General features: G+C 39.9%; 2 protein-coding genes across 5 annotated transcripts in view; both read right to left on the minus strand.

Annotated features, from left to right (window-relative positions):
- Positions 1–3,683: 3,683 nt before the first annotated feature.
- orai2 (ORAI calcium release-activated calcium modulator 2) lies at positions 3,684–14,421 on the minus strand. 2 transcript variants are annotated; one of them, XM_042008254.1, is made up of 4 exons: positions 14,374–14,421; positions 13,369–13,462; positions 8,009–8,244; positions 3,684–5,448 (listed from the first exon to the last, which is right to left on the minus strand). In XM_042008254.1, the coding sequence occupies exons 3-4, from the start codon at positions 8,237–8,239 to the stop codon at positions 4,876–4,878; spliced, it is 804 nt and encodes a 267-aa protein (XP_041864188.1). In that variant the 5' UTR covers positions 8,240–8,244; positions 13,369–13,462; positions 14,374–14,421; the 3' UTR covers positions 3,684–4,875. The 2 variants fall into 2 exon arrangements, with proteins under 2 accessions (XP_041864188.1, XP_041864187.1); XM_042008253.1 differs by having other exon boundaries at positions 13,137–13,462; positions 14,374–14,419.
- A 1,519-nt stretch (positions 14,422–15,940) lies between these two features.
- usp28 (ubiquitin specific peptidase 28) overlaps positions 15,941–23,146 on the minus strand; it is a 46,487-nt gene continuing 39,281 nt past the window's right edge. For all 3 annotated transcript variants that reach the window (XM_042008250.1, XM_042008249.1, XM_042008252.1), the window contains 4 exons: positions 21,132–21,211; positions 20,783–20,906; positions 18,758–18,956; positions 15,941–17,241 (listed from right to left, as the gene is read on the minus strand). In XM_042008250.1, coding sequence (XP_041864184.1) covers positions 17,066–17,241; positions 18,758–18,956; positions 20,783–20,906; positions 21,132–21,211 — 579 coding nt within the window. In that variant the 3' untranslated portion in view covers positions 15,941–17,065. The remainder of the gene's footprint in view (positions 17,242–18,757; positions 18,957–20,782; positions 20,907–21,131; positions 21,212–23,146) is intronic.

A 23,146-nucleotide genomic window follows, 5' to 3' on the forward strand; every position in this document is an offset into this window, starting at 1 on the left:
AATTAATTGCAGTACCAGAAAGTTCTATCCAGTTTTTCAGCTGGTCTAGTAAGATGTTGTGGTTGACTGTGTCAAATGCAGCACTGAGATCTAGCAGTACCAGGACTAAAATGTTTACACTATCTGTGCTCAAGCGAATATCATTAAAGACCTTAACTAGAGCAGTCTCAGTGCTATGGGAAAACCTGACTCTATAATCTTACTAAGAAAAGGGAGGTTTGATATCAGCCTGTGGCTGCTCATGAGTGAAAAGTCTAAGCTTTTCTTTTTCAGTAGTGTTTCTAAGTGGACACATGGACATATGTCCTGCCCCTGGCATGGAAGAACTGACTTGACTGCCTGGTTTTCTGAATTTTGTCAGTAAAGAAAGAAGCAAACTCATTCCACACATGGTTTGATAGAAATTCTAGGTTTACTGACCCAGTAGGATTAGTTAGCCTGTCAACAGTAATGAACAAGGCACGAGCATTATTGCTGTTCTTAGCAATGATGCCAGAAAATAAAGGTCGTCTTGCTTTTCTCATCTCCAGATTATAAATCCTCAGTCTCTCGTTACAGATCCCACAGTGAACCTGCAGCTTTGTTTTCCACCACCTGCGTTCAACTTTTCCACAATTTGGTTGTTCAACTCTTACCAGCGTGGGATGGTAAGAGCTGAATAATTCAATATTTGACCATATCAAAGCAGATTAGATTTAAATAAAAAACAAACTTTTGCCAACACCCTCACCTAAAACTGGATCCAGCTGATTTTAGCTGACCGACAGACAGAATGCTGCTTTTAGATTACAACCTATCACCATGGTGACTGTTCTGGGTTATCATTGTGTATGTTTATGTTAGTTGGTATGGAATAAATCACTTTGATAAGGGAACTCGAGCACATCTGTCATTAGTTGGTCTCTACAACTAAAGGACTAAACGACTCCAACTAAAATCAAGATGATTAAAATAGTGGATGTTTGTTTTCTGCAGCATAGGCAGCAGCCCTCTTAGCGTGGGGTAAGTGAAGGTAAATGAGTGCATATTACGGAACCAACTGAAATGAAGCTGCTATTGTAATGACGCTGGTTAAACCCTGTCATTGGCTCAGCAGGGCCCATATCTGAACAGTTCATAGTTTAATTACTAATATTAATATTTAGAACCCAGTAACTAATGCTTGCAAAGCTTTCTACACTGGTAAGAAATGCCTTGATTTCTTATTTTAAAACGAAACAATTACTCTGTATATGTTGACAGGTGAGGAATGGTTGCATCAGGTAAGTTATTGACAAGGACATATAAGGTCTTCAGTGGTGGAGATTGAGGAAACAAACGTCCACTCATTCAAGCAACAGTCTTACTCATTCTCCTTTTTATCCACCTCGTCCCTGCAGCACTGCCTGTATGAAAATGAAAAGTGCTTAATTTAAATTACAATGTTGTAGTGGAGGTTTTTTCTTTAAATATAAACAATAATAGTTTATTAATTAGAAGATGAAGAAGATGATGTCTTGTTCCAGAGGGCGATCTCCGTTACTTTCTGTCTTACATTAGTTGAAGAAGCCTCTGGCTGAACACACTCTTGTTTCTTCACTATGTTGTGTACAGCAGTGGTTCCCAACCTATTTTCCTCAAACCGCCTTCATGCAAATACTGAGAAGTCGTGGAGAAGGATTGGGTTCCAGGGTTGGGTCAGGGTCAGAGCCTTGGATGGACCAGAAATCCAGCTCTAACGTGATATAAATGTTGAGTATTGTGTTGCATTTAGTCTTGTGAAGTTTCTTTATGTTTGCATGCAGTAACAGGACCAGGAAAATCGTTCCTATCACATGTCTATCACTTAAAGTGGTGGCTTTATAAAGACACAAACAAAACAGACCTTTCATCATACATAAACCATCTTTGTCAGTCAGAACAGATAATTTCAGGTGAAAGATTATAAAAAAAATTATTTGTGTTCCCAAAAGTCTTTTAGATTTCTTGCGTAAATTCTTCATAAAACCATTGAGGATAAATAAATCCACGAAGCTCCAGCAGGAAAACGGGCTCAGCAGAGTCCAGGAGTCTGCAGATGTTTTACCGCTCGATCTTCCTCCAAGAGCGTTTTTATTCTGTTCAAAGCCTCAGTCCACACCCCTCTCACACTCAGACTGAAGCCTAAACTCACCTTCACCTGGAGTCAGAGTGGGTCTGCAAAGCTTTCATGAACACACAATGTGAGTGCTGCTCAACCTAAGCAGTAACAGGAAAGCCCACCTACAGTAACACTGATGTAATAACAATCAAAGTTGTGATAGCATTATCAGCAGTGCTTCATGCACATAATGAATGACTTTGTGTACTGGGATATGTAGACATTTTTTACATTAACATCCATAGAAACAGTGAGTAGACTCTGGGAAGCCCAACCCCGGCTGCTGTGAGCGTTCACCAGAAATCTGCTGAATGAGGCAGCGAGTTGTCCTGTGAAAATGTTTGTTGCCAATAAATTCATCACTTCTAAAGGATTTTCAGGAAGAACTGGACAGTTTTCCCATCAGCTGCTTGTTGAGACCAGTAATACTCACATAACCCACAGACTGGGATTAGTGGGGTACTTCACTCAAACTTTCCTATCCAAACTTCGAAGGAGTGCTCACCGTTTGTGTTTGGGTGTCAGGGTTGGACCCTTTGGCCTTCAACCCTCTGTTTCTCTTTGTTTTTTCTAGAGGACGGCCTCTTCTCTCGCAGAACAAATCCTAATGCTAATAATGCTAAAACAGAAGCCCATTAAACCTGCAAACACTAATAGATTCAGATTTTAGTGAATAGATTCACTAATAGATTTACTTGCATACTTCAAACAGTGCAAGTCTATATTATTCAGATTTGCAGTGTGTTGTTGTGCATGAAGGTTCTTAATAACCTGCTGCTGGGGATTTATGAACAAAGTTGTAGCTTGAGATGGTAAATGTTGTCAGTCTTCAGTTTAATGCAGTGCACATGAATTTCAAACACAAGCAAATTAAAGCCCGAATCACCACTATCAGCACTTAGCGGAACCCTTCTAATTAGTCTACGGTATAAAATCTAATTTCATTACATTTTAAAATTAGTTTAGAATTATTTCAGACTGAATCTGAGTAAAACTCATACATTTTATTTATTTTGTGGCTGTTAAAAACCTGACCTTCAGCAGAAGTTTTGGCGAGCTAAAGCTAAAGGCTGCTCACAAAAAGGTCAACGAAGGAGCCAAATGTTTACCAAACTAAAACCTAAAACTTTATAAGGTGGATATTTACACCAACAAAACACTTTAATCTGACCCAAACTTTCACCATGATGAGTCTCATAGTGGCGCTGAATGTTATATTTCTTTTGTACTGCAACTTGCTGCATACATACCAGAACACAGGTTTCCTGTTCACCTCTGTGAATAAATAGATGTTTTTCTTGCAAAATTCTATATTCTTTGTCCACTTTTCTCCTTGTTGACAGACATTTTCTTTGGTGTAGGGTTGCTACACAAGCGGGCCATAGGTTTGACACCCCTGCTTTAGGCTGTTGATGCAGACGAGAAAGTAGTTCATCCTGCATCCTTTAATTTCTTAAAGTTTAGGTCAGTGTTAGGTTTTCTTTCTGTCTTCTTGTGGAGTTGAACAGGAAATCCCCAAAACCACTTCCCTCTGAATGACTTACACACCAGGAAAACGTTTGCATATATATTTTTTATTTTTAAGATGTCTGTAGCAGGATGTACATGAACAGGTTTTCACAACCTCATCAGTGTTCAGCATAAATCCCCCCAAAAAACAAAACAAAGCAATTTAATATCAAGAGAATTCAGTTGCTGTACAAATAAGCTCCAAGTGCACTTCGGTCTCTTCTGAGTAAAAAGAGACGAGAACTGAGCAACACTTTGGTCAGCCATCATATTTGGAATGTAGTAGCCATTTTTATAAAAGAGCCAACATATTCTGCTTTAAAAATGTCTCTAATAAATAGTTCCTGGACCGGAGGTCCAGAGCCATGCTGCTGATCTCATTTCATGCCAGCAGCCCTCCATCACACACACCTCCCCATCCCAGCACAGGAACTGGCCCTATGACCTTCAGCTGCTCATAAAAGGCTTTATTTATATGAATAATATATTTATTTAAGGCAGGAACACATTCATATACGAGCTTTAAGCAGCATCCTTATTTTTAAACAGGCTTCGTGGTCCTTGTAACAGAAAGGAAGAAAATATTTACCCACACTTGACAGAAATGGTGGCGAACAACCCCAACATGGCACGAGACAACACGGCTCAACTCTCAGTTAAAACTTTACCGTGCAGCTGGTTGAGATGAAACATGGAGTTTGGGACTTCGGCAGAGTTTCATCTACTCTGAATTTAGTTTTACATCTGTAATAGAGTCCAAGTGTCGGCAGCTTCCAGTGGAAATGCCAGCAACTGCCTCCAGATACTGCCGATCCTGATTCAGAGCTAATAAACTTATCAATATCATATGATTTTCAGCTGTAAGGGTAAAAGCTGACGGGTCACACGACTGACGGCTCGAACACACACAGTTCACGCCTGATGGGCTAAGCTCAGAAAGAAGACACATTTGGCATTAATTAGCTCCAAGTAGCCTTTTCTCAAGGTGAGAAGCAATGGTGCTCAAAGAAGAAACAAGGACTTAGAAGAGAATCAAAGGGATTGTAAGATCCCAAATGGAAAGAATTACCTCCAGTTCGAGGGTAAAGGTCAAACACATGGCAGAAAAACCACTCTGAACATTAAAAGCCCTTTTTCTGTAAACAGCATCCTGAAAGTGAAAAAGTGGCTGGAAAGCTCACTGCTCCGGAGTTCCGGCTTTGACAACAAGCAGAGCACATGGCAGACAGACACAGATGAAGCTGCCGTCACACGTTCTGGAGCCCCCTCTCGTGGCCGTCCAGCTGCACCTTAATCTTGTGCAGTTCCTCGATCTCCTGGTGGTGGCGCTCCGTCTTGTGGCGCACCAGGGAGCGGTAGAAGTGAATGGTAAAGACCACGAAGATCACTCCTACCGGGACCATGATGATGGTTGAGGCCAGCGCAGCCTGCCAGCCGCTGTTGGAGGGCGACGGGGTGGTGGACGTGACCGCAGGGCTGGCTGTGGTGGTGCAGCAGGGATTGGGCTTCCCGGCATCTACAGGAAGGAACTTGACCCAGCAGAGGAGCACCACCTCTGCTAAAAACAGCAGGATGCCCAGGGCTGTGGAAAAGCCCCATGCCAGCTCAATGTAGTGGTGCATGCGCTCGTGTGGCGACTCGCTGACAGAGTTCAGGTTGTGGATGTTGCTGACGGCTTCCACGTTGGGCAGGATGCAGGTGCTGATCAGCAGAGCGAAGAGGTGGACCGCCACCAGCACGGTGGTGCACACGCTGAAGGCGATGAGGAGCACTCGGGGGTAGCTGTAATGAGCCTCCAGCTGCACCTCCACCATGGCCACCTACAACAGAAACAGCCAACAACAGAAACATTATTAGTGCTGGGCACGTTAACGCGTTAATCGCGCGTTAACGCAACGCTTAATTAACGCTGTTAATTTTTTGAATCGCACGTTAAATTTTTTTTTTTCCTGGCCGCTGGCTTTGATGACAGAAACATGGCGTCCGTGTCTCGCTTCCCTGCTGCAGCGGTGCGTCTGATGTAATCAGGAGAGAGTGGGTTTATTAAAATGAAGACACATTTTTTGTCTGGAACTTAAGAAAGAAGAAGAACCGACGTTTCTCTTTGTCAAAATACATGCAGATGGACAGAACATTGGGATTTTTGGACGGGAAACTTTTTATGTATTATTATTTTTTTAATAAATACGGTTTTAATTTATGCAAGACAGCAAAGGTAAGACATGCTTTCTGACTTTTACAAGCGTGCAGCATAAATCAGGTCTTCTTCTGCCTCTGGTTTGGTGAATCTTGGTCGTAGCGAGATGAAACTTCCAGCTGTGGAATCTGTGAAATGTGAGCTTTCAGTAGAGGAGTCGTTTGTTCGTGTTCATGCGGTGGGGTGGACACGGGGAGACATCATTTGTGTTTACATATTTTTCGGACTTTGTGTAGCTGCTCTTTAAATTGTTTGTTGTCTTAACTGTGTTTGTTGGTGATAGAAATGGTTTTGCTGAGCTGGTAGCTGAGATTCTGGACTTTCTGTGGATACCACACATGTTTATAGTTACATCTACAGACCTGACGTTACACATGGAAACGAGATGTTAACCCCTTAACTCCCGGTAGCGGAGGCTGCAAGTGCAGTCAAACAAAAAATGAAAGTTTAGAGAATTTATAGGCCAGAAACCTGAATAATGAAGCACTGAAGGTGCATGGATGGAAGTTATTTGTGCATATTGTGAATATTTCTTTCTCTTCACCATCTAGAAGCTGTGAGATTCTCATCCTGTTTTCTGTCTGTTCGCCTGATGCTGATATTCATCACATATTGTTCCTTCTGTGTTTAGAAGGAAGCGGCTTCACAGCTTTAAATTCATCCTGCTGACTTTTTAGTTAGTAAATCCTGAGTATTTCATCCTTCTTTCTCATAAATATTTGGTTTTATAGATATATATGAAGAAATATTTTATCTGAAAATTGCTGCTAAACCTGTTTATGTGTTTAGTGCAGGGGTCTGCAACCTTTCCAATCCAAAGAGCCATTTTTCCCTCAGCCAGCTAAATAAAACTCCTTTAGAGACGAAAATGTTATGAGACTTTTCAAAAAGTCAGCTTAATATAAATTTTTAATAAAGAGCCACCATAGGATATTTGTAATTTTTGAAGAACCACATTTTTAATTTCAATTTTTAAGGTTTTAAAATAAAGGAAACACATAAAACCTTTATAAAAAAAGAGGATAGACAGACTTTCTTATAAGGGATGTAGATATTTGTGGAAAATGCTGTAAAAGAAAAAAAAAGTCCCTGGTTTCCAACCTAATGACAAGGAAGATAGATTTAAAAAAAAATATTTTAGCCACGTATTTAGAGGCATTGTGGAAGGTCCAGAGTCGCAGGTTAAACACCCCTGATGTGTGTTAGTAAACCAAAATTTACTGCATTTTCTTTATATAGCTGTAGGCCTTCTTTTAAAGGAAAGAGACATTTTGCGCATAACGATGCGATTAATCACGATTAATCGCAGCATGTCATGCAATCAATCGCGATTAAAAATTTTAATCGTTGCCCAGCACTAATACATATACATATATATATGTATATATATATGTATGTATATATATATATATATATATATATGTGTATGTATGTGTGTATATATATATATATATATATATATATATATATATATAGTTATCTGAGAAGGTATTTAATCAAAAATAATAGGTGGTGTTACAGAATTAGCTGTAAATGAATCAATATCAAATTGAACCAGATTTAATCGAAATTAAATCGAAACAGGCTGTTATGAATCGAAATAGAATCTATTCAGGAAATTAGTGACGATATCCAGCCCTGATAGCAATCCAGTGGTCATAAATACTCTCAAAATATGGTTTCAGTTTAGACGAACTTTAGATTTCAAAATCTTATTCATTTAAACCCCATACACAATAATCACCTTTCCCCCAGGCAAGGTTAGATTCTGAATTCACTCTTTGGCAAAGTTTTTATTTTGTCACGCAAGTATTGTCTCCCTCGGTCGAGTCTATTTTGTTACTTCCAAATCCGCCACTTCCTTCAGCATCATGATTCTAACTTTCCATACTTACCACCATCCTCTGGTTTAGATGATCTGTTAGGAACACCTGTCAATTCTAAAATACTAATTCCAAGAATAAATAACTGTATAACCTCTTTTAAAGACACAAACCTTGCACATTTTATCATCACATTTTATGACCAATTTATGCAGAAATTCAAGTAATTCCAAAGGGTTCACTTACCTTTTCTTGCAACTGTATGTAAATAAATTAAATCGTACAGGGATAATTTTAATCCTACTCATTTTAAGCCTGATAAGCAGCGTGTGGTGAACCATTTATACCACCATGACTTACCATGGCAAAGCCAGACAGCAGTGCAGAGGTCCTGCTGGAGGCCTTCAGCTTGGCCCGACTCAGGTACAGTTTCCTCCAGGACAGGGCCTGTGCCGAGTGGTGGTTGGAGCTGACCAGCTCCAGATAACTGCGTCTCACCCAGTCCCTGTAGTCCATCCGCTCGCTGTCCGGAGCCCGCTCTGAGACCCCCAGGGCGGGGGATCCCATAGGCATGTTCAGCTCACTGCTCATGGCACCTTAAATGGGACAGATGATGAAATCAATACAGTCAGCTCCATCCCAGACTAATGAAAGCTGTACGGTAAAAAGCCTCCAGTGAAGAACTGCATGACTTTTAAAACCAGTCACATCAGGATAAAAATGGGCTATTTTATGATATGTGTTTATACCACACAACTGAGCCACATAGCACATTTATGTCCTCAGATGGTTTCAACTCTGACTTTCTATAAAAACCTCCAAGTAAGAATGAAATCTGCTTTCTCCAACATTTTCCCACAACCTTCATCTTTTCATTTTTCCTCCAGCAGAGATGCTGCTGAAGACGAGCTTGTGGATTGGGAAGCACGACAAAAAAACCATCTCCTGGAGGGAAAAGTCTATCAGACTGCTGAAAGCTTAATGTGAGACATCACATGTCAGAAAGGGTAAAACTTGGTTCTCTTCCTAAAGCTGCATCCAACAGGATGTTAGACAGTCATGTGTCTTGACCAATATGGAGGAAGCAATGTGAAAGGTCCACTCAGAAAATGCTTTTCTTTCCAGGGGGACAGGTCTGCAGCTCCATTTAGCTGTAAAACAGCTGACAAGGTTTTTTTTTCTCAGGATGCTGCATTGTTTAAATATCTGTTGCACAAAGACCTCAACTCTATTGATGAAGGAAAAACAATCGGTTTTATCAGGATAACTTTGCACAGTGGTCACATCTGGTGGTTTTAGGACTTTAAACCTTTAAAAACGGAGCGGCTGCTGAAGGTTCGCTATTTGCATTATTCAGTTTAAACTGCCCTAAAATAAAAACTATAACAGCTAGAACAATCATTTATTTTTTAGCTGAAAGCTAAGACTCTCGCCTTTCAAGACACCACATTGTTACGAGTCGATGATGTCATCATGTTACGCTATGCGCGATGCACGCCACAATATAAACATACGGTGGCGCCATGAAGTTGCAGGAGAGTTGGAGTGCTCTGAGGCGATTGTCTCTTTAAGACTGGGAGAATATTTTATTCTGCAGTTTAATGTTTTGACCATGGTTTTCTGTATATTTTACCACTGCCAGTCAATAGTTTTAGCATGGAAAATGACTCATTTTTACCACAGTTTTTCAGCAGGCTGAGCATAGTTTTTTTTTAGCACAACATCAGTAGTTTTAGCTTAGTTTACATCAGTGAAGGTTAGAAGGTTGTTTCTATTGTACATATGCTAGGGATATTGCAGTTAAAAACCAGAAAAAATGCTCAATCGAATGACAGCAGCGTGGGAAATATACCCATGAATATATTTCAGTAGCTTTGTATTGTAGGTGAAATCAATGAACCAATCAAAACGCCTTTGTACTCTGCTCCTAAGAAGGAGTGTATCTCAAAACTAAAAGACAAAAACTGCTGTAATAACTTGTACATAGTAAATAATCATTTTCTTTTTTCTGTACAGCTACGGACGCCACTTATCGCTGCCACCTGTGGCTCCTCTGGTATGCAAACCCCAGCTCCGGATCCAAGTGTCTGAGTGGCTGAACCCGACACATCTCTGTCTCCTTCACTCTGATTGGTCAAACCCGCACCAATCACGCCGCACCCTGCCCGCCACCCGGCCATAAAAGACAGCAGTTGGGATCATTTCAGGGGGAGAAGTTGTTTGCCTCAGACGGTTTTCCCCCACCTCAGCTCGGTGGCTTAACGGTGGCTCAGTGTCTGTGTGTGTGCCCTCTGTGGTATAGTGGCGGAAAATTCTTGTGTAGATTAGTGTGTGATTTCGGCAGGGTTAATCCTGACTGTGTAGTCTGTGGTTAGTGCCTAGAGCTACACAAGTGGTTGTAATTAGATGGTGCTCAGCCCGTGTGGCTGCTCTTTACGTTTCCCTTTTGTTCTAATTGTTTGGGTATTTTGTGTTATTAGTTAAGGTTAGCATGTGTTGGGCTAGGATAGGATAAATTGTATCAGGTTCAGATTACCCATTTTTAGTTTATTGGAACTGCTGCATTTTGTTTAGAGAAACTGTGAACGGTTATTAAGACGCTGGTTTGAGTCCCCGTGGTTTTTTTGTTTTGCTTGGAGGGCTTCCTTTTGTTTTAATTGTTTGGGGTTTTGTTTCTTTTAGCAGTTCCGCTAACCCCAACACTTGTTTGAGGGTACCACGTGTTGCATTTCCGTTTCCGTTCAGAACAATAAATCTTTTAATCCACCCGTTTGTTGTGCCCTTCTTTCCCCTAGATGGGGGTTGTAACAGTACATTTAGAAATGTTTTGGATCACTAAGTTCTGTGTGTTTATTTAGCAAAGTGTGATGAAAGATTTTTAGATTTTTGTGTATTTTTTATATTTATGGCATGATTTAAACAATGTCATGTGTTATTATTGCCCACTGACTTTCATAATCTTTCAGCTTAAAGTGTACAGATCATAGAAACATGAAGCACTTGAGGAACCTCCAATAAATTACTCCACTATGCACAAACATAAGTAGGCACAGGCAGACCATTTCTATTGCAATTTTTAAAGGGTTAACATCCTCCATAAACTGTGTTGACAGACAGATTTTTATTCCCTTCAGGAGTTTGCAGCAGTTTCTCTGTGATTTATAATCTAATTTTAATGATTTTGTGGCACTTTTTATAAAAAGCTTCAGTTTACAGGTAGGGATGCACCAACCAGATATCGGTACAGATATTGAAGAAATTTCTATATCATGTATCGTGACAATGGGCCATTTGTTTTTAAAGAGGAGCGTAAGCATTAGCCACCTGGAATGTTTTCATCACCTCAGCCATGTTCATCGTCTACATGGAAAACCTGCGCAGTGAAAGTTCAGCAAACCTTTAAACCTGCTGAGCAGGTCACCGACACTGAGCAGCATGTGTGTGGAAAAACTCCACAAGCAGCGACCATCTGATTTTTATACCAGGCTGGTGAAGCTGCTGTTTCATTTAGCAACTTTTATAACAGATGTTCCATTTCAGGGCTTGAAGTATTCCGGCACCGTGACCGATCTCCGGCTTGCAGAGTTTTAGCGAATTTTTAATGAGTTAATATTCACTAATGTGGACTGTTGTCACGTTGAGTTTATTTAGCAACAGTGTGAGATGAACGCAGCTTTGCTCTCTAACCAATCAGAAGCTGACTACTTTGCGGATTTCGCCTATTGTGGGTATTTTTAGAACGTGGTTGATCAAGCCAGTCAAACTGTTGTTTTGTCGTATCGGCCGATAGTAAAGCTCAGATATCGGTATCAGAAATTAAAAAAGTGGACTGGCGCATCCCTATTTACAGGTGAGCAAGCTAGCCGTATTTCGATTGGTTAGTACAGCAGATCTGGATAATGGAGACCTCTAATGATGATTCTACTCATCCATTCGCACATTTCACACCGTCTCTGATGGTTTATGGGAAGTTTGTGAAACCAGAATATTCAGTTAATTAAAGTAATTTTCTGTCATATTTGGAATTTTTTTTAAACTGAGTGAACGTCGTCCAAGAGCAGGGATTTTATTTCTATTTACTTTTTTGTTTGACCAAGGATGTGTTTGGCATAACTAGCTAAAATTCAGACGTCCCACCTTCATTCCTGTTTAGTCCTGATGTTTGAGAGTTTGGCACTCAAAACTAAACACATTAGCAGTCAGATTTAACTCAAGCTTAGCCTGTAACATCTCGGTGTAATGAAATCACAGAAAAAGCTAATAGAAAATAATGGAATTATGAGCTCTAAACTCTGAGTTTCATCTAAATACTATTCACAAACTCACTGGCGACTTTAATAAACTGGTGGGAAAGTTTGCGTTAATATTGCTGGACAACTGTGTTGTTTTCATCCTCTTCCTCCTCCAAGTCCTCCACTGTTTAGATCATTTCTCTGTGTGAGGTTAATCCTGACCAGCAATGTGTTTTTTGTCCCACTATCCTACACTCTTCTCTTCTGAGAAATCCGTGTCGTCCTAATGACGGATCAGAGGGTGCTAACATATTGTGTCTTTCTAATGACGCTCATCAGGAGGACAGAAAACTTTCTTTTGGTTTGCATCATTTCAGTTTTGTCATTTAAACAAAGTATCACAATGCTTCTGAAAAAAAGGCTTTTCTTTTAACATATGAGCTGTGAATGTTTTATATTGATTAGTTTCATTTTAATACTGTTTTCAACACAAATGTCAATGTTTAAAATTTATGGTTTTCTTTATTAAGCATGTTTTCTTTTAACAAACACTATTTCCTCTTGGTGTCTGGAATTAGTTTTTTTTTATTATTATTGTTGTTATGGTATACAAAAAAAACCCAACAAACAAAATGCTCATTGAACTCTAAAATGTAAAATAAAATCATTTTGAACTTGAAAAATGTAACTAAAAAGGACTTGAAACTCCTGAAACAAAAAATATTTGTGCCAAAATAATGAAGGATGGAAGCAAGCAAGCCAATAAGGACCCATTAAACAGTAGCACTTCCTTTCCCTTCAGGATATTTCAAACAAGGCAAAAAGAAGATGTGAATACGAGCAAAGCTTAATTTCCCCCTGCAGACTTTAGTAAAGCTGGAAGTGAAATGATGGATCTGGATCTCCTGGGATCCTCTGACTCTGCGGGACCAACAGGTCAGCAGATGTCGGCTCCTTTACGCCTCTATTTATATTTAGAAGGCTGGTATAAGTTAGCAGGATCCGTTTACCCAGTTAAGCTGACTAGTCTGTGGTACTGCAGGAATTTCCCTCAATCTTTTCCTTAAGACGAACAAAGCTCAGGCTGATGCTAAATATTCTGATATAAATAAGACTGAAATCATCTCAAACAAGTCATAGCTTCAAGTTTAATATTCAGACAGAAGGACTGCTGCTAGCTAACTCAGCTAGCAGCTTCAAACCAAGTAATGAATTTGTCATTTTAACAGAATTTACAGAGGCCCTAATCATCTTACCTTTGGAAAAGGTGCTTTTTAAATCTCAAGTGCAAACTCGAAGCTGTCTTCTCTGCACGTCTCTAACCAACACAATAAATCAACGCACACCGTCGGGATGGTTTGGGTGTTTCGGTTAAACTGCTTCCGTCTACACCCGCGCGTGCCAACAGCCGGTCCGTTCCGCTCCGCTCCAGTAGCCGAAATACGATTCGTGACGTTCCCGCTTCGCTCCGGCTCCTAGCTCGCTTACCTGGGACACGAGCTCTTCTCTGACACTTGCAGACGGTTCGGGTGGAGCTAATCAGCGGACCGAAAACCTCACAACTTCCGGGTGGGGGTGTTTCCTTCAAACTAAAAGCATACAGAGACGTAAAATTCCAAGCTTTTTATTCCTTCATTTTCTTCTTCATCTTTTCCAGGTTCTGTGATCGTGTTGTAAGAGTCGTGTGAAGATTTTTTTTTTTTTTTTTTACTTTTTGTCTGTCTTCATGGATAAATATAAGGCGTATCAACAATAATGTTGGGTATTGCAGCTTCGCCAGAAATAAAGTGACCGAGGCAACTAGGCAATGGTCTCTTTCAGCTCCTTTGGCATATTTATTTGAAGGCTTGTACTAAACACCTTTTACAAAGCTAACTTCTCTCATACATACAGTAGGAAAAACGTTGAGCTAACACAGTAACGTGATGACACAGGATGCGTTTCTGACTTGTAAACTTGCGTCGCATTGTGTTGGGTCTATACAAAGCATCCTTGCATGGGATTTTCCTTTATCAGAGTTCAGAGCAAAAGATATGGCAAACCATAAAACCACCAACCATGACACGGCCAGCCATGACACTTCCTAGACTTGTCATCTAGATTATGCAATTCAGACTAGTTAATAAACAGTTAATAAATATTCACACAAAAAAACACAAACAAACTTACACTAGCTACGTAGCCTCGTAGTTATAACTCAACTAGCCCAATGAGTTTATGAATGAACTTCACTCCTGTCTTAACCCGGTAACTACACTAAGATCATCTATATACATAAACAGAAATCCAGTGAAGACACTAACTATAACCCACGGACAACCCAAAATACAAAAGCAGCTTCCAGCAAATACGTTACCCTGAGTGGGTGACGTTTCTAGCAAAGTGGGAAATTCCCGCCTCCCCGTTCAAATGGAATGCACTTTAAGAAACCAAGTTTGTTTTTTAATCATAAATATACTGTACACCTTAAAATATTTGAAACCGGAAACTCACCTTAATTTTGTTTAGCTCTCTCGGCTCAATGCAACAAACCTATTCGCGCGTTTAACAATAGGAAGTATCTTGACCCAATCAGAGCATAGGAAATAGGTCACATGTTGAGAGATGGTTAATGGCATCTAATGACAAATGGTTGGTTGGTTTGTTGGTTGTCAAGTGAATGGCCATTCTGTTGTTTTATTGGTTTATTGTCAGGGAGGCATTAGCAGGCAGTCTGCAAAATAGTGACAGATTTAATTTCTCAACACACAAATGCAAAGTTGTTGTGTAATTTAGTAATAGGTAAGATAAGGACCCTCTGTTTTAATTATTATCCATTCTATTCTTAGGGGGAAAAAGTTTTCTGTCAGTATTAATACTAATTGGAGCATGTGATGTGGATGTGTTTATGAGTTTGAATGCACTTGCTTTATACTGAAAAACTAAATTGAATTAGGAGTGGGGTGGTGGTGAGTGAGACACTAAAGGTAGAAATACATTTTGAAAGTAAGACTTAACTATTTGTTTGTGTTTGACACATGTTAATATGAAACAGATATGGGCAACATGAGCTTAACGACAACTGGCCTGCATATGGCATGGACAGATCTGGGCCACATATAACAAATCATTTTTGGGCCACATATGGCATGCCATTGTATAAACAGAGCCATCATTGCCAGACCTGGCCCACAACCAGTTGACATACCACTTGCCACGCCAGCAGTTGGCCAGAAGTGCCGGCGTGATACCAGATCTGGTCCAGATCTGTCTGCTACATGTGTAGTTAACTAGTCATTTATGATTTATTCCTCTGAATCATATCTGGCCCCTTTGCATGAAGAAATGACATAATTAGCATCTTAAAACTGATTTGATTACATTGAATTAATTAATTATTTTTCATTTTATTTTTATTATTATTATGTTTTTAATGTGTCCAGCATGGAATGATGGTCTGGCTGCTGTGTTGTGCCGAACAAATTTGCTTTGCCAAGAGGAGCTTAATGGGTATAATACCCATATACCCATACCCTTAATTAATTTGATAAATTAATCAGTCTAATTAATTTAATGATTTTCCATGCTTCCATTAAGAGAATAAGCTTGGTGGTGCTCAGAGGTTTACAAATATCAATAATAATAATTAATATTTTATATTGATGATTAAAATTAGTATTTTATCTAAACATTATTGTTTAAAGACGCTAGATCACTACAAAAGCATCAATAACACATCAGGACTATTTTCAGCCGTGGAGTAACACATATTTGCTGCTCTGAGTATTTACAGCAAAACATCAGGTGTAGGTGGGATTTACTTAAAATATGCTTCAGTACATAAACCACATTTTCTCATTTATGTTTTTGGCCACACTAAAAGTGTGTTAACATGGAGCAGGAGTAAACAGATGTAGAATGATGTCAGGTTTGGGTTTGAGGGTCCTTTTGAAAAGAAAAATAAAGTATTATTCTTGGAAATGGATGCACAGATTATAAATTTAATGTGACAGAAAATGTCAGAAACAGCAGTCAGGATGGTTTAGAAGGAAGTAGTCAATAAAAGAGAAGGATGCAGAGAGCATTTCAATCATTTATTGGGTGTCATCACAGAGTACAAGAGAAAAATCAGTGAAATCCGCAGCTAGAAAAGCCTGTCCTGCTTCACCTGATCATGTCATAATCCTGTGATCAGGATCCCTAACCCTAACCATGGGACACAAACAAAAGAAGATTTTATCTCTGTTGCTCCCCTTTAAAGGCTTACATGGTTTGTAAAGAACAAACTTGTTAAAAAGGAAGGAAAAGCTCATTTTCCAGGTGTTTCCACAAAGCAGGCGCTCACTGTTTACCTGCTGACCATGCAGCAGCTCTTGAGTTTAAAGTTTTCCAGTACATCCTGCCTTAACTTTGCTCTATTCTAATGCTGTTGTTATCTCTCCTTCAAGATTTAAATCTTTTTTAAAAAATACAAAATATAAAACATAGATTTTAAGAAGCTAACGAACATATTTCTTACTGTGTAGAACAAATTCAATGTTTCTGAAGCCCTGAATAAAAAAAGGGCATCATTGTCCATTCACACCGTTTAGCAACACAATAAACATGCCTTCCTATAGAGGTGAACGGCAGCCTAATTATCAGTCTTAAATAACAAGGTAAACCGTCCATAAAACATCCCAATGTTTGGACATTTCAGAGAACCGACCAGCATAACTGGTTCACTGTTGTAAGTCAGATTCAGGATGTTTGGGGGAAAAGCTTTACAATTCTAACATGAATGTGTATTCATGGTTGGGACACAAAACCTTAGATGTAAGCTGATGTTTGGTCGATAAACATCTGCAATAGTTGCCAGCTCTGGAGGAAAATTAAATACACAGGGTTGCTGCTTTTTGAGCCTATTTTTACACATCTTGCAAAAACCAGAACAGCAGCATCATGACGCACGAGTCATGATGCTGCTGACCTCACTGATGTGGTCTGGTGATAGACCTGCTCCTCTATCTACCCACAGTGAGGGCTTGCAGCTTGTTATTTTAGCAAATCAAATATTAATGCATGTGCAAAGCCAAACCAGCAGATATTAGACTCTAAATGCTGTCTCAGCTCCAGTCTTAGTACAGAACCATCTGAACCGTCTGCAAAGTAGCTTGCAGTGAAGACGTACAGTTCGGAGAGGATGCTGTGGGCTGCAGCCAGAAGTTTACTTTACGGTTACTACTGTGTTGATGTGAAGGGACTCCATAACAGCAGCCAGACGGCTGCACAGGTCATGGGCCTGGCTGATGTGGACTTCGGGTGGATCGTTAAGCACCACTGTCCCAGCAGAACCATCCAGAACTCTGGGCAACAACTCACCCAGTTTCACCTGCAGTGAATCTGAACAAAGAAGATAAGGAATGAAAATATTTTAGGATTATTGACCTTTGATGCAGATAATTAGTAAAGAAAACTAGAAAACATCCTTAGAGTCTGTGGTCACCTCATTTAAATCACATTGTATTTCATATCTTCATATGAGCCATAATAATTAGTATGAAAAAAGATTTTAAACACCTTTTAAAAAAAGTAAGAAATGCAAAAAAAAAAAAAAAAAAAAAAAATATATATATATATATACATATATATATAAATATATCAGTAATTTATTTAATTTGAACTTTAATCAATTAAACAAAGTGTAAATAAATAAATGTAAATACAGAAAATATTAACAAATCTAGAGTTTGTCAAACAACACGCTCAGAAGCAAAGCAGGGCTGCTGGGGGTCCGTGGGTTTTCGCTGTACGGAGAGATCACTGAACTTAAAGCCACACAGAGACGAGTGGAAGCCACTTCCACATGGATCCGGAGTAGACCAGGTCCTAAAGTCAATAAATGGGGGTCATCAAGATCTGCAACAAAGTGATATCTTAAAAAAATTGGTCATAAATAACATTACTGAGTAGACCACACCTTCTGGTCTAGTGATGTCAGATCTGGTCCAGGTCCTGTGGTCTAGTGATGTCAGATCTGGTCCAGGTCCTGTGGTCTAGTGATGTCAGATCTGGTCCAGGTCCTGTGGTCTAGTGATGTCAGATCTGGTCCAGGTCCTGTGGTCTAGTGAAGTCAGTTCTGGTCCAGGTCCTGTGGTCTAATGATGTCAGATCTGGTCCACGTCCTGTGGTCTAGTGAGGTCAGTACTGGTCCAGGTCTCATGGTCTAGTGAGGTCAGGTCTAGTCCAGGTCCCATGGTCTAGTGAGGTCAGGTCAGGTCAGATCTATATACGCCATAAGACAGCATGCATAGACACGCTGAAGAATTCTCTGGACGTGAGCTCTAAGTTGGATGGAGACAGTGGACAACTGTTCCATGGTCTGGGAAGTTTCTGGAAAGACAGGCTTCCCAAAGATCAGAATGACCATCTTGGTGATATACAGAAACTAAAAGTTTCTAAAAACTTGCAGGGGTTGTGAGACACCACAGATGCAGAGAAACCAAAGCTACTGAAATGTCGGGGACACGGGTGTTTTATCTTTCCTTGGTCATTTCAGCAGAAGAATGCCAGACCTCATTCTGCTCGGCTTAGACGGAGTCTGTAGGTCTTTAATCTGGCTTCAGTCCAGATTTGACTCCTACTGAGCATGTGCTGAACATCATGAAGTGTAAAAACTATAATCTTTTATTCAAAAACAATTTTGAGTGTTGCTGGCATCAAATTCTAGATTTGTTCATACGTTTCCAAAAAAAACTTATGTTCATTAAAAGACAGAAAATCATGCATGTTACATTTGTTAAATAAAGTTTTCTGGTAACACAGATGTAGTTTACGGTTCGTACTTTGGAAAAAATCCACTGACTAACATGTACACATTGTCAGTACCTTCTAATATGACATTTTTTTAAAAACTCACCATCCATGTCCTGTCCCAGGCAGCAGCACCATTGGCTGCGGATGCTCTCCATGGCGTCCCGGTCTTCCTGGGATAACGCAGAGTCCCGGCTCATCAGGTGAAGGCAGGGAATGATGGCCTCATCCATGATGGCCACACCCTCTTCCACCTTGCTCTCCTCCCCGCTGCAAAACAGCTGTGATGCACTCTCATTCAATGCCTGGGGGGTGGGGGTCGGGGATGGACAGAGATGGAGAAGATAGTAAAGAGATAAATGTATGAATGAAAATGATTAATTTACATTGTTTTAAAGATAGTTTAAAGATATGACACAGCTGCGTATTAATGCATCTGATGTGAAGCTCCAGTTGAGGTTCAGTTTAAAATTGGGACTGCATTCATTTTGACTGTTTAAATCATGTTACATTACAAGCCACATTCCCCCATCAATACAAGATATTGTGCTCATTTTTCTGTCATATAGAGACAAATGTATTCAGTAAGTGGAACACAATATACACAGCCACCAAGCTGTGTGCAACTCAATGAAGCACGAAGTAGATATATGAAGACACATAATTACGTGTATTATTTTGCATGTAATTATGGATCACAGCATCAGTACTTTCATCCTTAATAAACAGGAAGAGAAAAGACATGTCACATGGTTTAGGTTTGTGTTGCTACCCAGGTTTGGAGACTGAACTGTAGAGCTTGTTGCTAAAGCACAACTGTCTGATGCAGTGCAGTTAGGAGCACTGCGGTGGAGGTAGGAATTACTTTACAGAAAAGGTCTTGTACCCAACATTAGGAGGAAACCTTCTTCCCTTCTTCACTGTGTGTTTTCTATTTTAAATGCATCATTAAACATTTTTATTTAAAATGAAAAATACTTTTCTGATTAAACAAATTATTTTATAAATTATCTAAGCAAGCACTGTATTTCCATCTTTTGTTCTATAAAAATGTTGTACAATATCTTTTCTAATTGTTAAGAGGAGCTCAATAATAAGCACCTTAACCTTTATGGAACTGAACCTATTAGACTCAATACATTTTTACATACCACATGAAATCATTTGTATCATACTCATGTTTGGTATCTTTTTTTTCCCAGCACAACTTCACTTGTATGGGCTAATAATATTTTTCTTTTTAACCTGTTTTATTAACATACTAGAAAACACATTACATTAAATTTGACCTGAAAAACTGAACTATTCATTTAAATAAAAAACACAGAAAAAAAGACTGTCCATCCACTTTTCTGCTCAGATAAAACTATCAGATCTCCAGTTTTAGATGTTTTAGATTGCAGAATGAAAGCTGGGGCTTATTTTCTAACCTGAACTGGACAGCAGCGCTCCAGGTGACAGCTCTGTAAATGTCAGGTAATCTAATCACATTGTTATGATCATAGACCCTGAATGTAAAAGACTCCCTATCCTCCTGTTAACCCTACCGTTGGCCCTTCTCTTCTGTTTGTGCCCTTTCGTCAGGAGGTTAAAGGGTATTGATAATTTAAGTGAACCTCTCAATGAGATAATCTCAGATTCACAGTCCATTTTCTGGGTAAAGTTTTCTACCCTGTAGCTCCTCTCTCAAGGGCTTCAGCCCAGTGGAATATACACCATCACTCAGGACAGGACCAGAGGAGGGATGAGGACGGGCTGGTTGGCAATGCAACGTTATAATGGTTAGACTGGTTAAAAAAACAAAACAAATTTTAAACAGAATTTAATAGTTTTTTAATTGCTGTTTTAAAATTTAAAGATGAACTCTTTTCAGACACCACTGTAAACCACAAACCTGCTACAGCGAGAGACTAAATATGGAAATGTAGGCTAGGCAGCCCTCAGAAATGTTTTTTCTGCAGCCTCTGGCCAGATTCCATGAGATGAAGGATGAATGATGGCTCTCAGAGGACGGCTGCTGAGCCTTAAAAGTTTCCTCTGGTGCTGGCCAAGACCTCTTTAACACAAGTCTAGTCTAGAAAGATTTATCCTGACCTTAAATATGATCTTCTACAATCGTTGCCTTACTCACAGTAAGACACTTCCTCTTGTAAACTGCTATAAGAGACTTGTCCACACCACGTTTTTCTCCCTTCCTCAGCAGGGCACCATTTGTCTCGTATGCATGAACCAAGTAGTTCAACGCCTCTTGCATCCTGCAGCATGGACAGAAAACCCCCAGTCATGGACAAGAAGTTAAACAACATTTATGCTTCTAGTCAACCAAGAAATTCTCAAGATTTGTTATCAGTTTAGCTAAATTCAGCAGGAACCTAAGTTTATCACTACAAATTGTTGTTCCATGTGTTTAATAGTGATAGAAAATAAATCTCCAGGAATAATCTGCTGTGGTAGGGTTGTGGGGAATGTTTAGCACCTACTTCCCGTGCTGATAGTGCTCCAGCCCAGTCAGCAGATGGACAAACACGGTCCTGAACAGCCTGTAGTCATCATGCCACTGCTGTGAGAAAACACACAGAACAACCTTCATTTTATCTTTATCACAGAGATATAGACGTGTTCCTTCTTGACACAATACAACCAGGTCTATGTCCTTAATATTTATTATATTCTTCTTATAAGAAGCAGCTTGAAGCTCCAGTTTCTGACTGGTGAACAGTGTTCCCATTACTCCAGCTATCTCTGAAATATTCATAGTCCTCATTCCAATGCGGCCAAATGTCAGCGAGTTTACACGCTCCCAGCTGGGAATCCAACCATGCACATCCAAATAAACTCATCATATTTAATACACGGAGCAAAAATTATAACATCTCCCACAAAGCAGAAACATCATTATAATGTTGTTTTACAATTAAATGATTCATAACATAATAATGATGTCGACAGAGTGTCTTTTGAGAGACAGTCAAGCTGTGTGTTATTCTAACCTGAGGTCAGAAAAAGTGGGGATGGGAAAAATTATAATTAAAAGGAAAAAAAAAAAAGTGATTCTTACATGTGACTTTACACTCATTGGCCAACATGCTGGTACCGAGTTAGACCCCCTTTTACCTCCAGAACTGCTTAAATTCTTGGTGTGATAGATGGAACAAGGTGGTGGAAACCTTCCTTAGAGGTTTTGTGACAAAACCTCTAAGGAAGGTTTCCACCACAAAACTTTTGTCCCATATTGACATGACAGTATCACACAGTTGCTGCAGGTTTGTCGGCTGCATCCATGATGAGAATCTTTCGTTCCACCACATCTCAAAGCTGCCCTACTGGACTAAGATCTGGTGACTGTGGAGGCCACTGGAGTTTAGTGGACTCATTGTCATGTTCTAGAAAGCAGCTAGAGATGATCTGAGCTTTGTGACATGGTGCATTATCCTGTTGAAAGTAACCATCAGAAGATGCTACACTGTGGTCATAAAGGGATGGACATGGTCAACAACAGCACTCAGGTAGGCTGTGGTGATTAAACCAGGCCACGTTGGTACTAAGGGGCCTAAAATGGGCCAAGAAAATATCCCCCACACCATTACAGCAGCAGCAGCAGCCTGAAGCGTTGATCCAAGGCAGGATGGATCCATGTTTTCTTGATGTTTCCACCAAATTCTGAATCTAGCATCTGAATGGGGAGTTGAAATGGAGACTCATCAGACCAGAAACATTTCTCCATCTTTTTTGTCCTGTGTTGGTGAGTCTGTGTGAATTGTAGCCTCAGTTTCCTGTTCTTAGCTGACAGGAGGCTCCTGGTGTGGTCTTCTGCTGCAATCTAGTCCAGACAACCGCTGCTCGCTGGATATTTTCTCTTCTTCAGACCATTCTCTGTAAACCCTAGAGACGGATGTGTGTGAAAATCCCAGTAAATACTCAGACCAACAACGATGCCACGTTTAAAGTCTCTTAAATCCTCTTTCTTCCTCATTCTGATGCTCACTTTGAACTTCAACAAGTTGTCTTCACCATGTCTGCATGACTAGATGCAGTGAGCTAAACAAGTGTACCTAATAAAGTGGCCAGCAAGTATGTCATTGCAGACAGTATTGACCTCAACTTAATTTTAGTCGTTAGTTGTTGCAAAAAGGTGATTGTAAGCATGATGTGTTTGCAATGAGTTTATTATAAATGCAGAAAAGCTAAGATTTCAGAGCCGGGGGTTTTGCCTGGGGGCTGTTGCCGCGGTGATCGCTCTTATCTGGGTGGCTGGGGTCCTGCACTGCAGCCTTATGGCTGTGGTGTGGGCCCCGGGCTGTCCTTATGGGGTTGGTTGCATCTGTTAGACATGGGTGGACTGGTTCCAAGTGTGGATGGATCCCATGCTTGTTTCCTCACACCAGGATCAAGCCAGAGTGCTTTGTGCGTGTGTGTGTATATGTGTGTGCGTGTGACTGTGTTAAAGATTTTAATGAGTGTTTCTTTATTGTTATGTATTTCTACTTTGATGTAT

The sequence above is a fragment of the Melanotaenia boesemani genome, chromosome 15 (assembly GCF_017639745.1).
Source record: "Melanotaenia boesemani isolate fMelBoe1 chromosome 15, fMelBoe1.pri, whole genome shotgun sequence".
Taxonomy (NCBI): Eukaryota; Metazoa; Chordata; class Actinopteri; order Atheriniformes; family Melanotaeniidae; genus Melanotaenia; species Melanotaenia boesemani.

Bases quoted from the DNA above. Each gene is read 5' to 3' on its own strand.
- orai2 (XM_042008254.1), bottom strand. From the start codon at position 8,239: ATGAGCAGTGAGCTGAACATGCCTATGGGATCCCCCGCCCTGGGGGTC. The intron at 5,449-8,008 runs GTAAGTCATGGT...TTTCTGTTGTAG, and splicing joins TGCTGTCTGGCTTTGCCATG to GTGGCCATGGTGGAGGTGCA.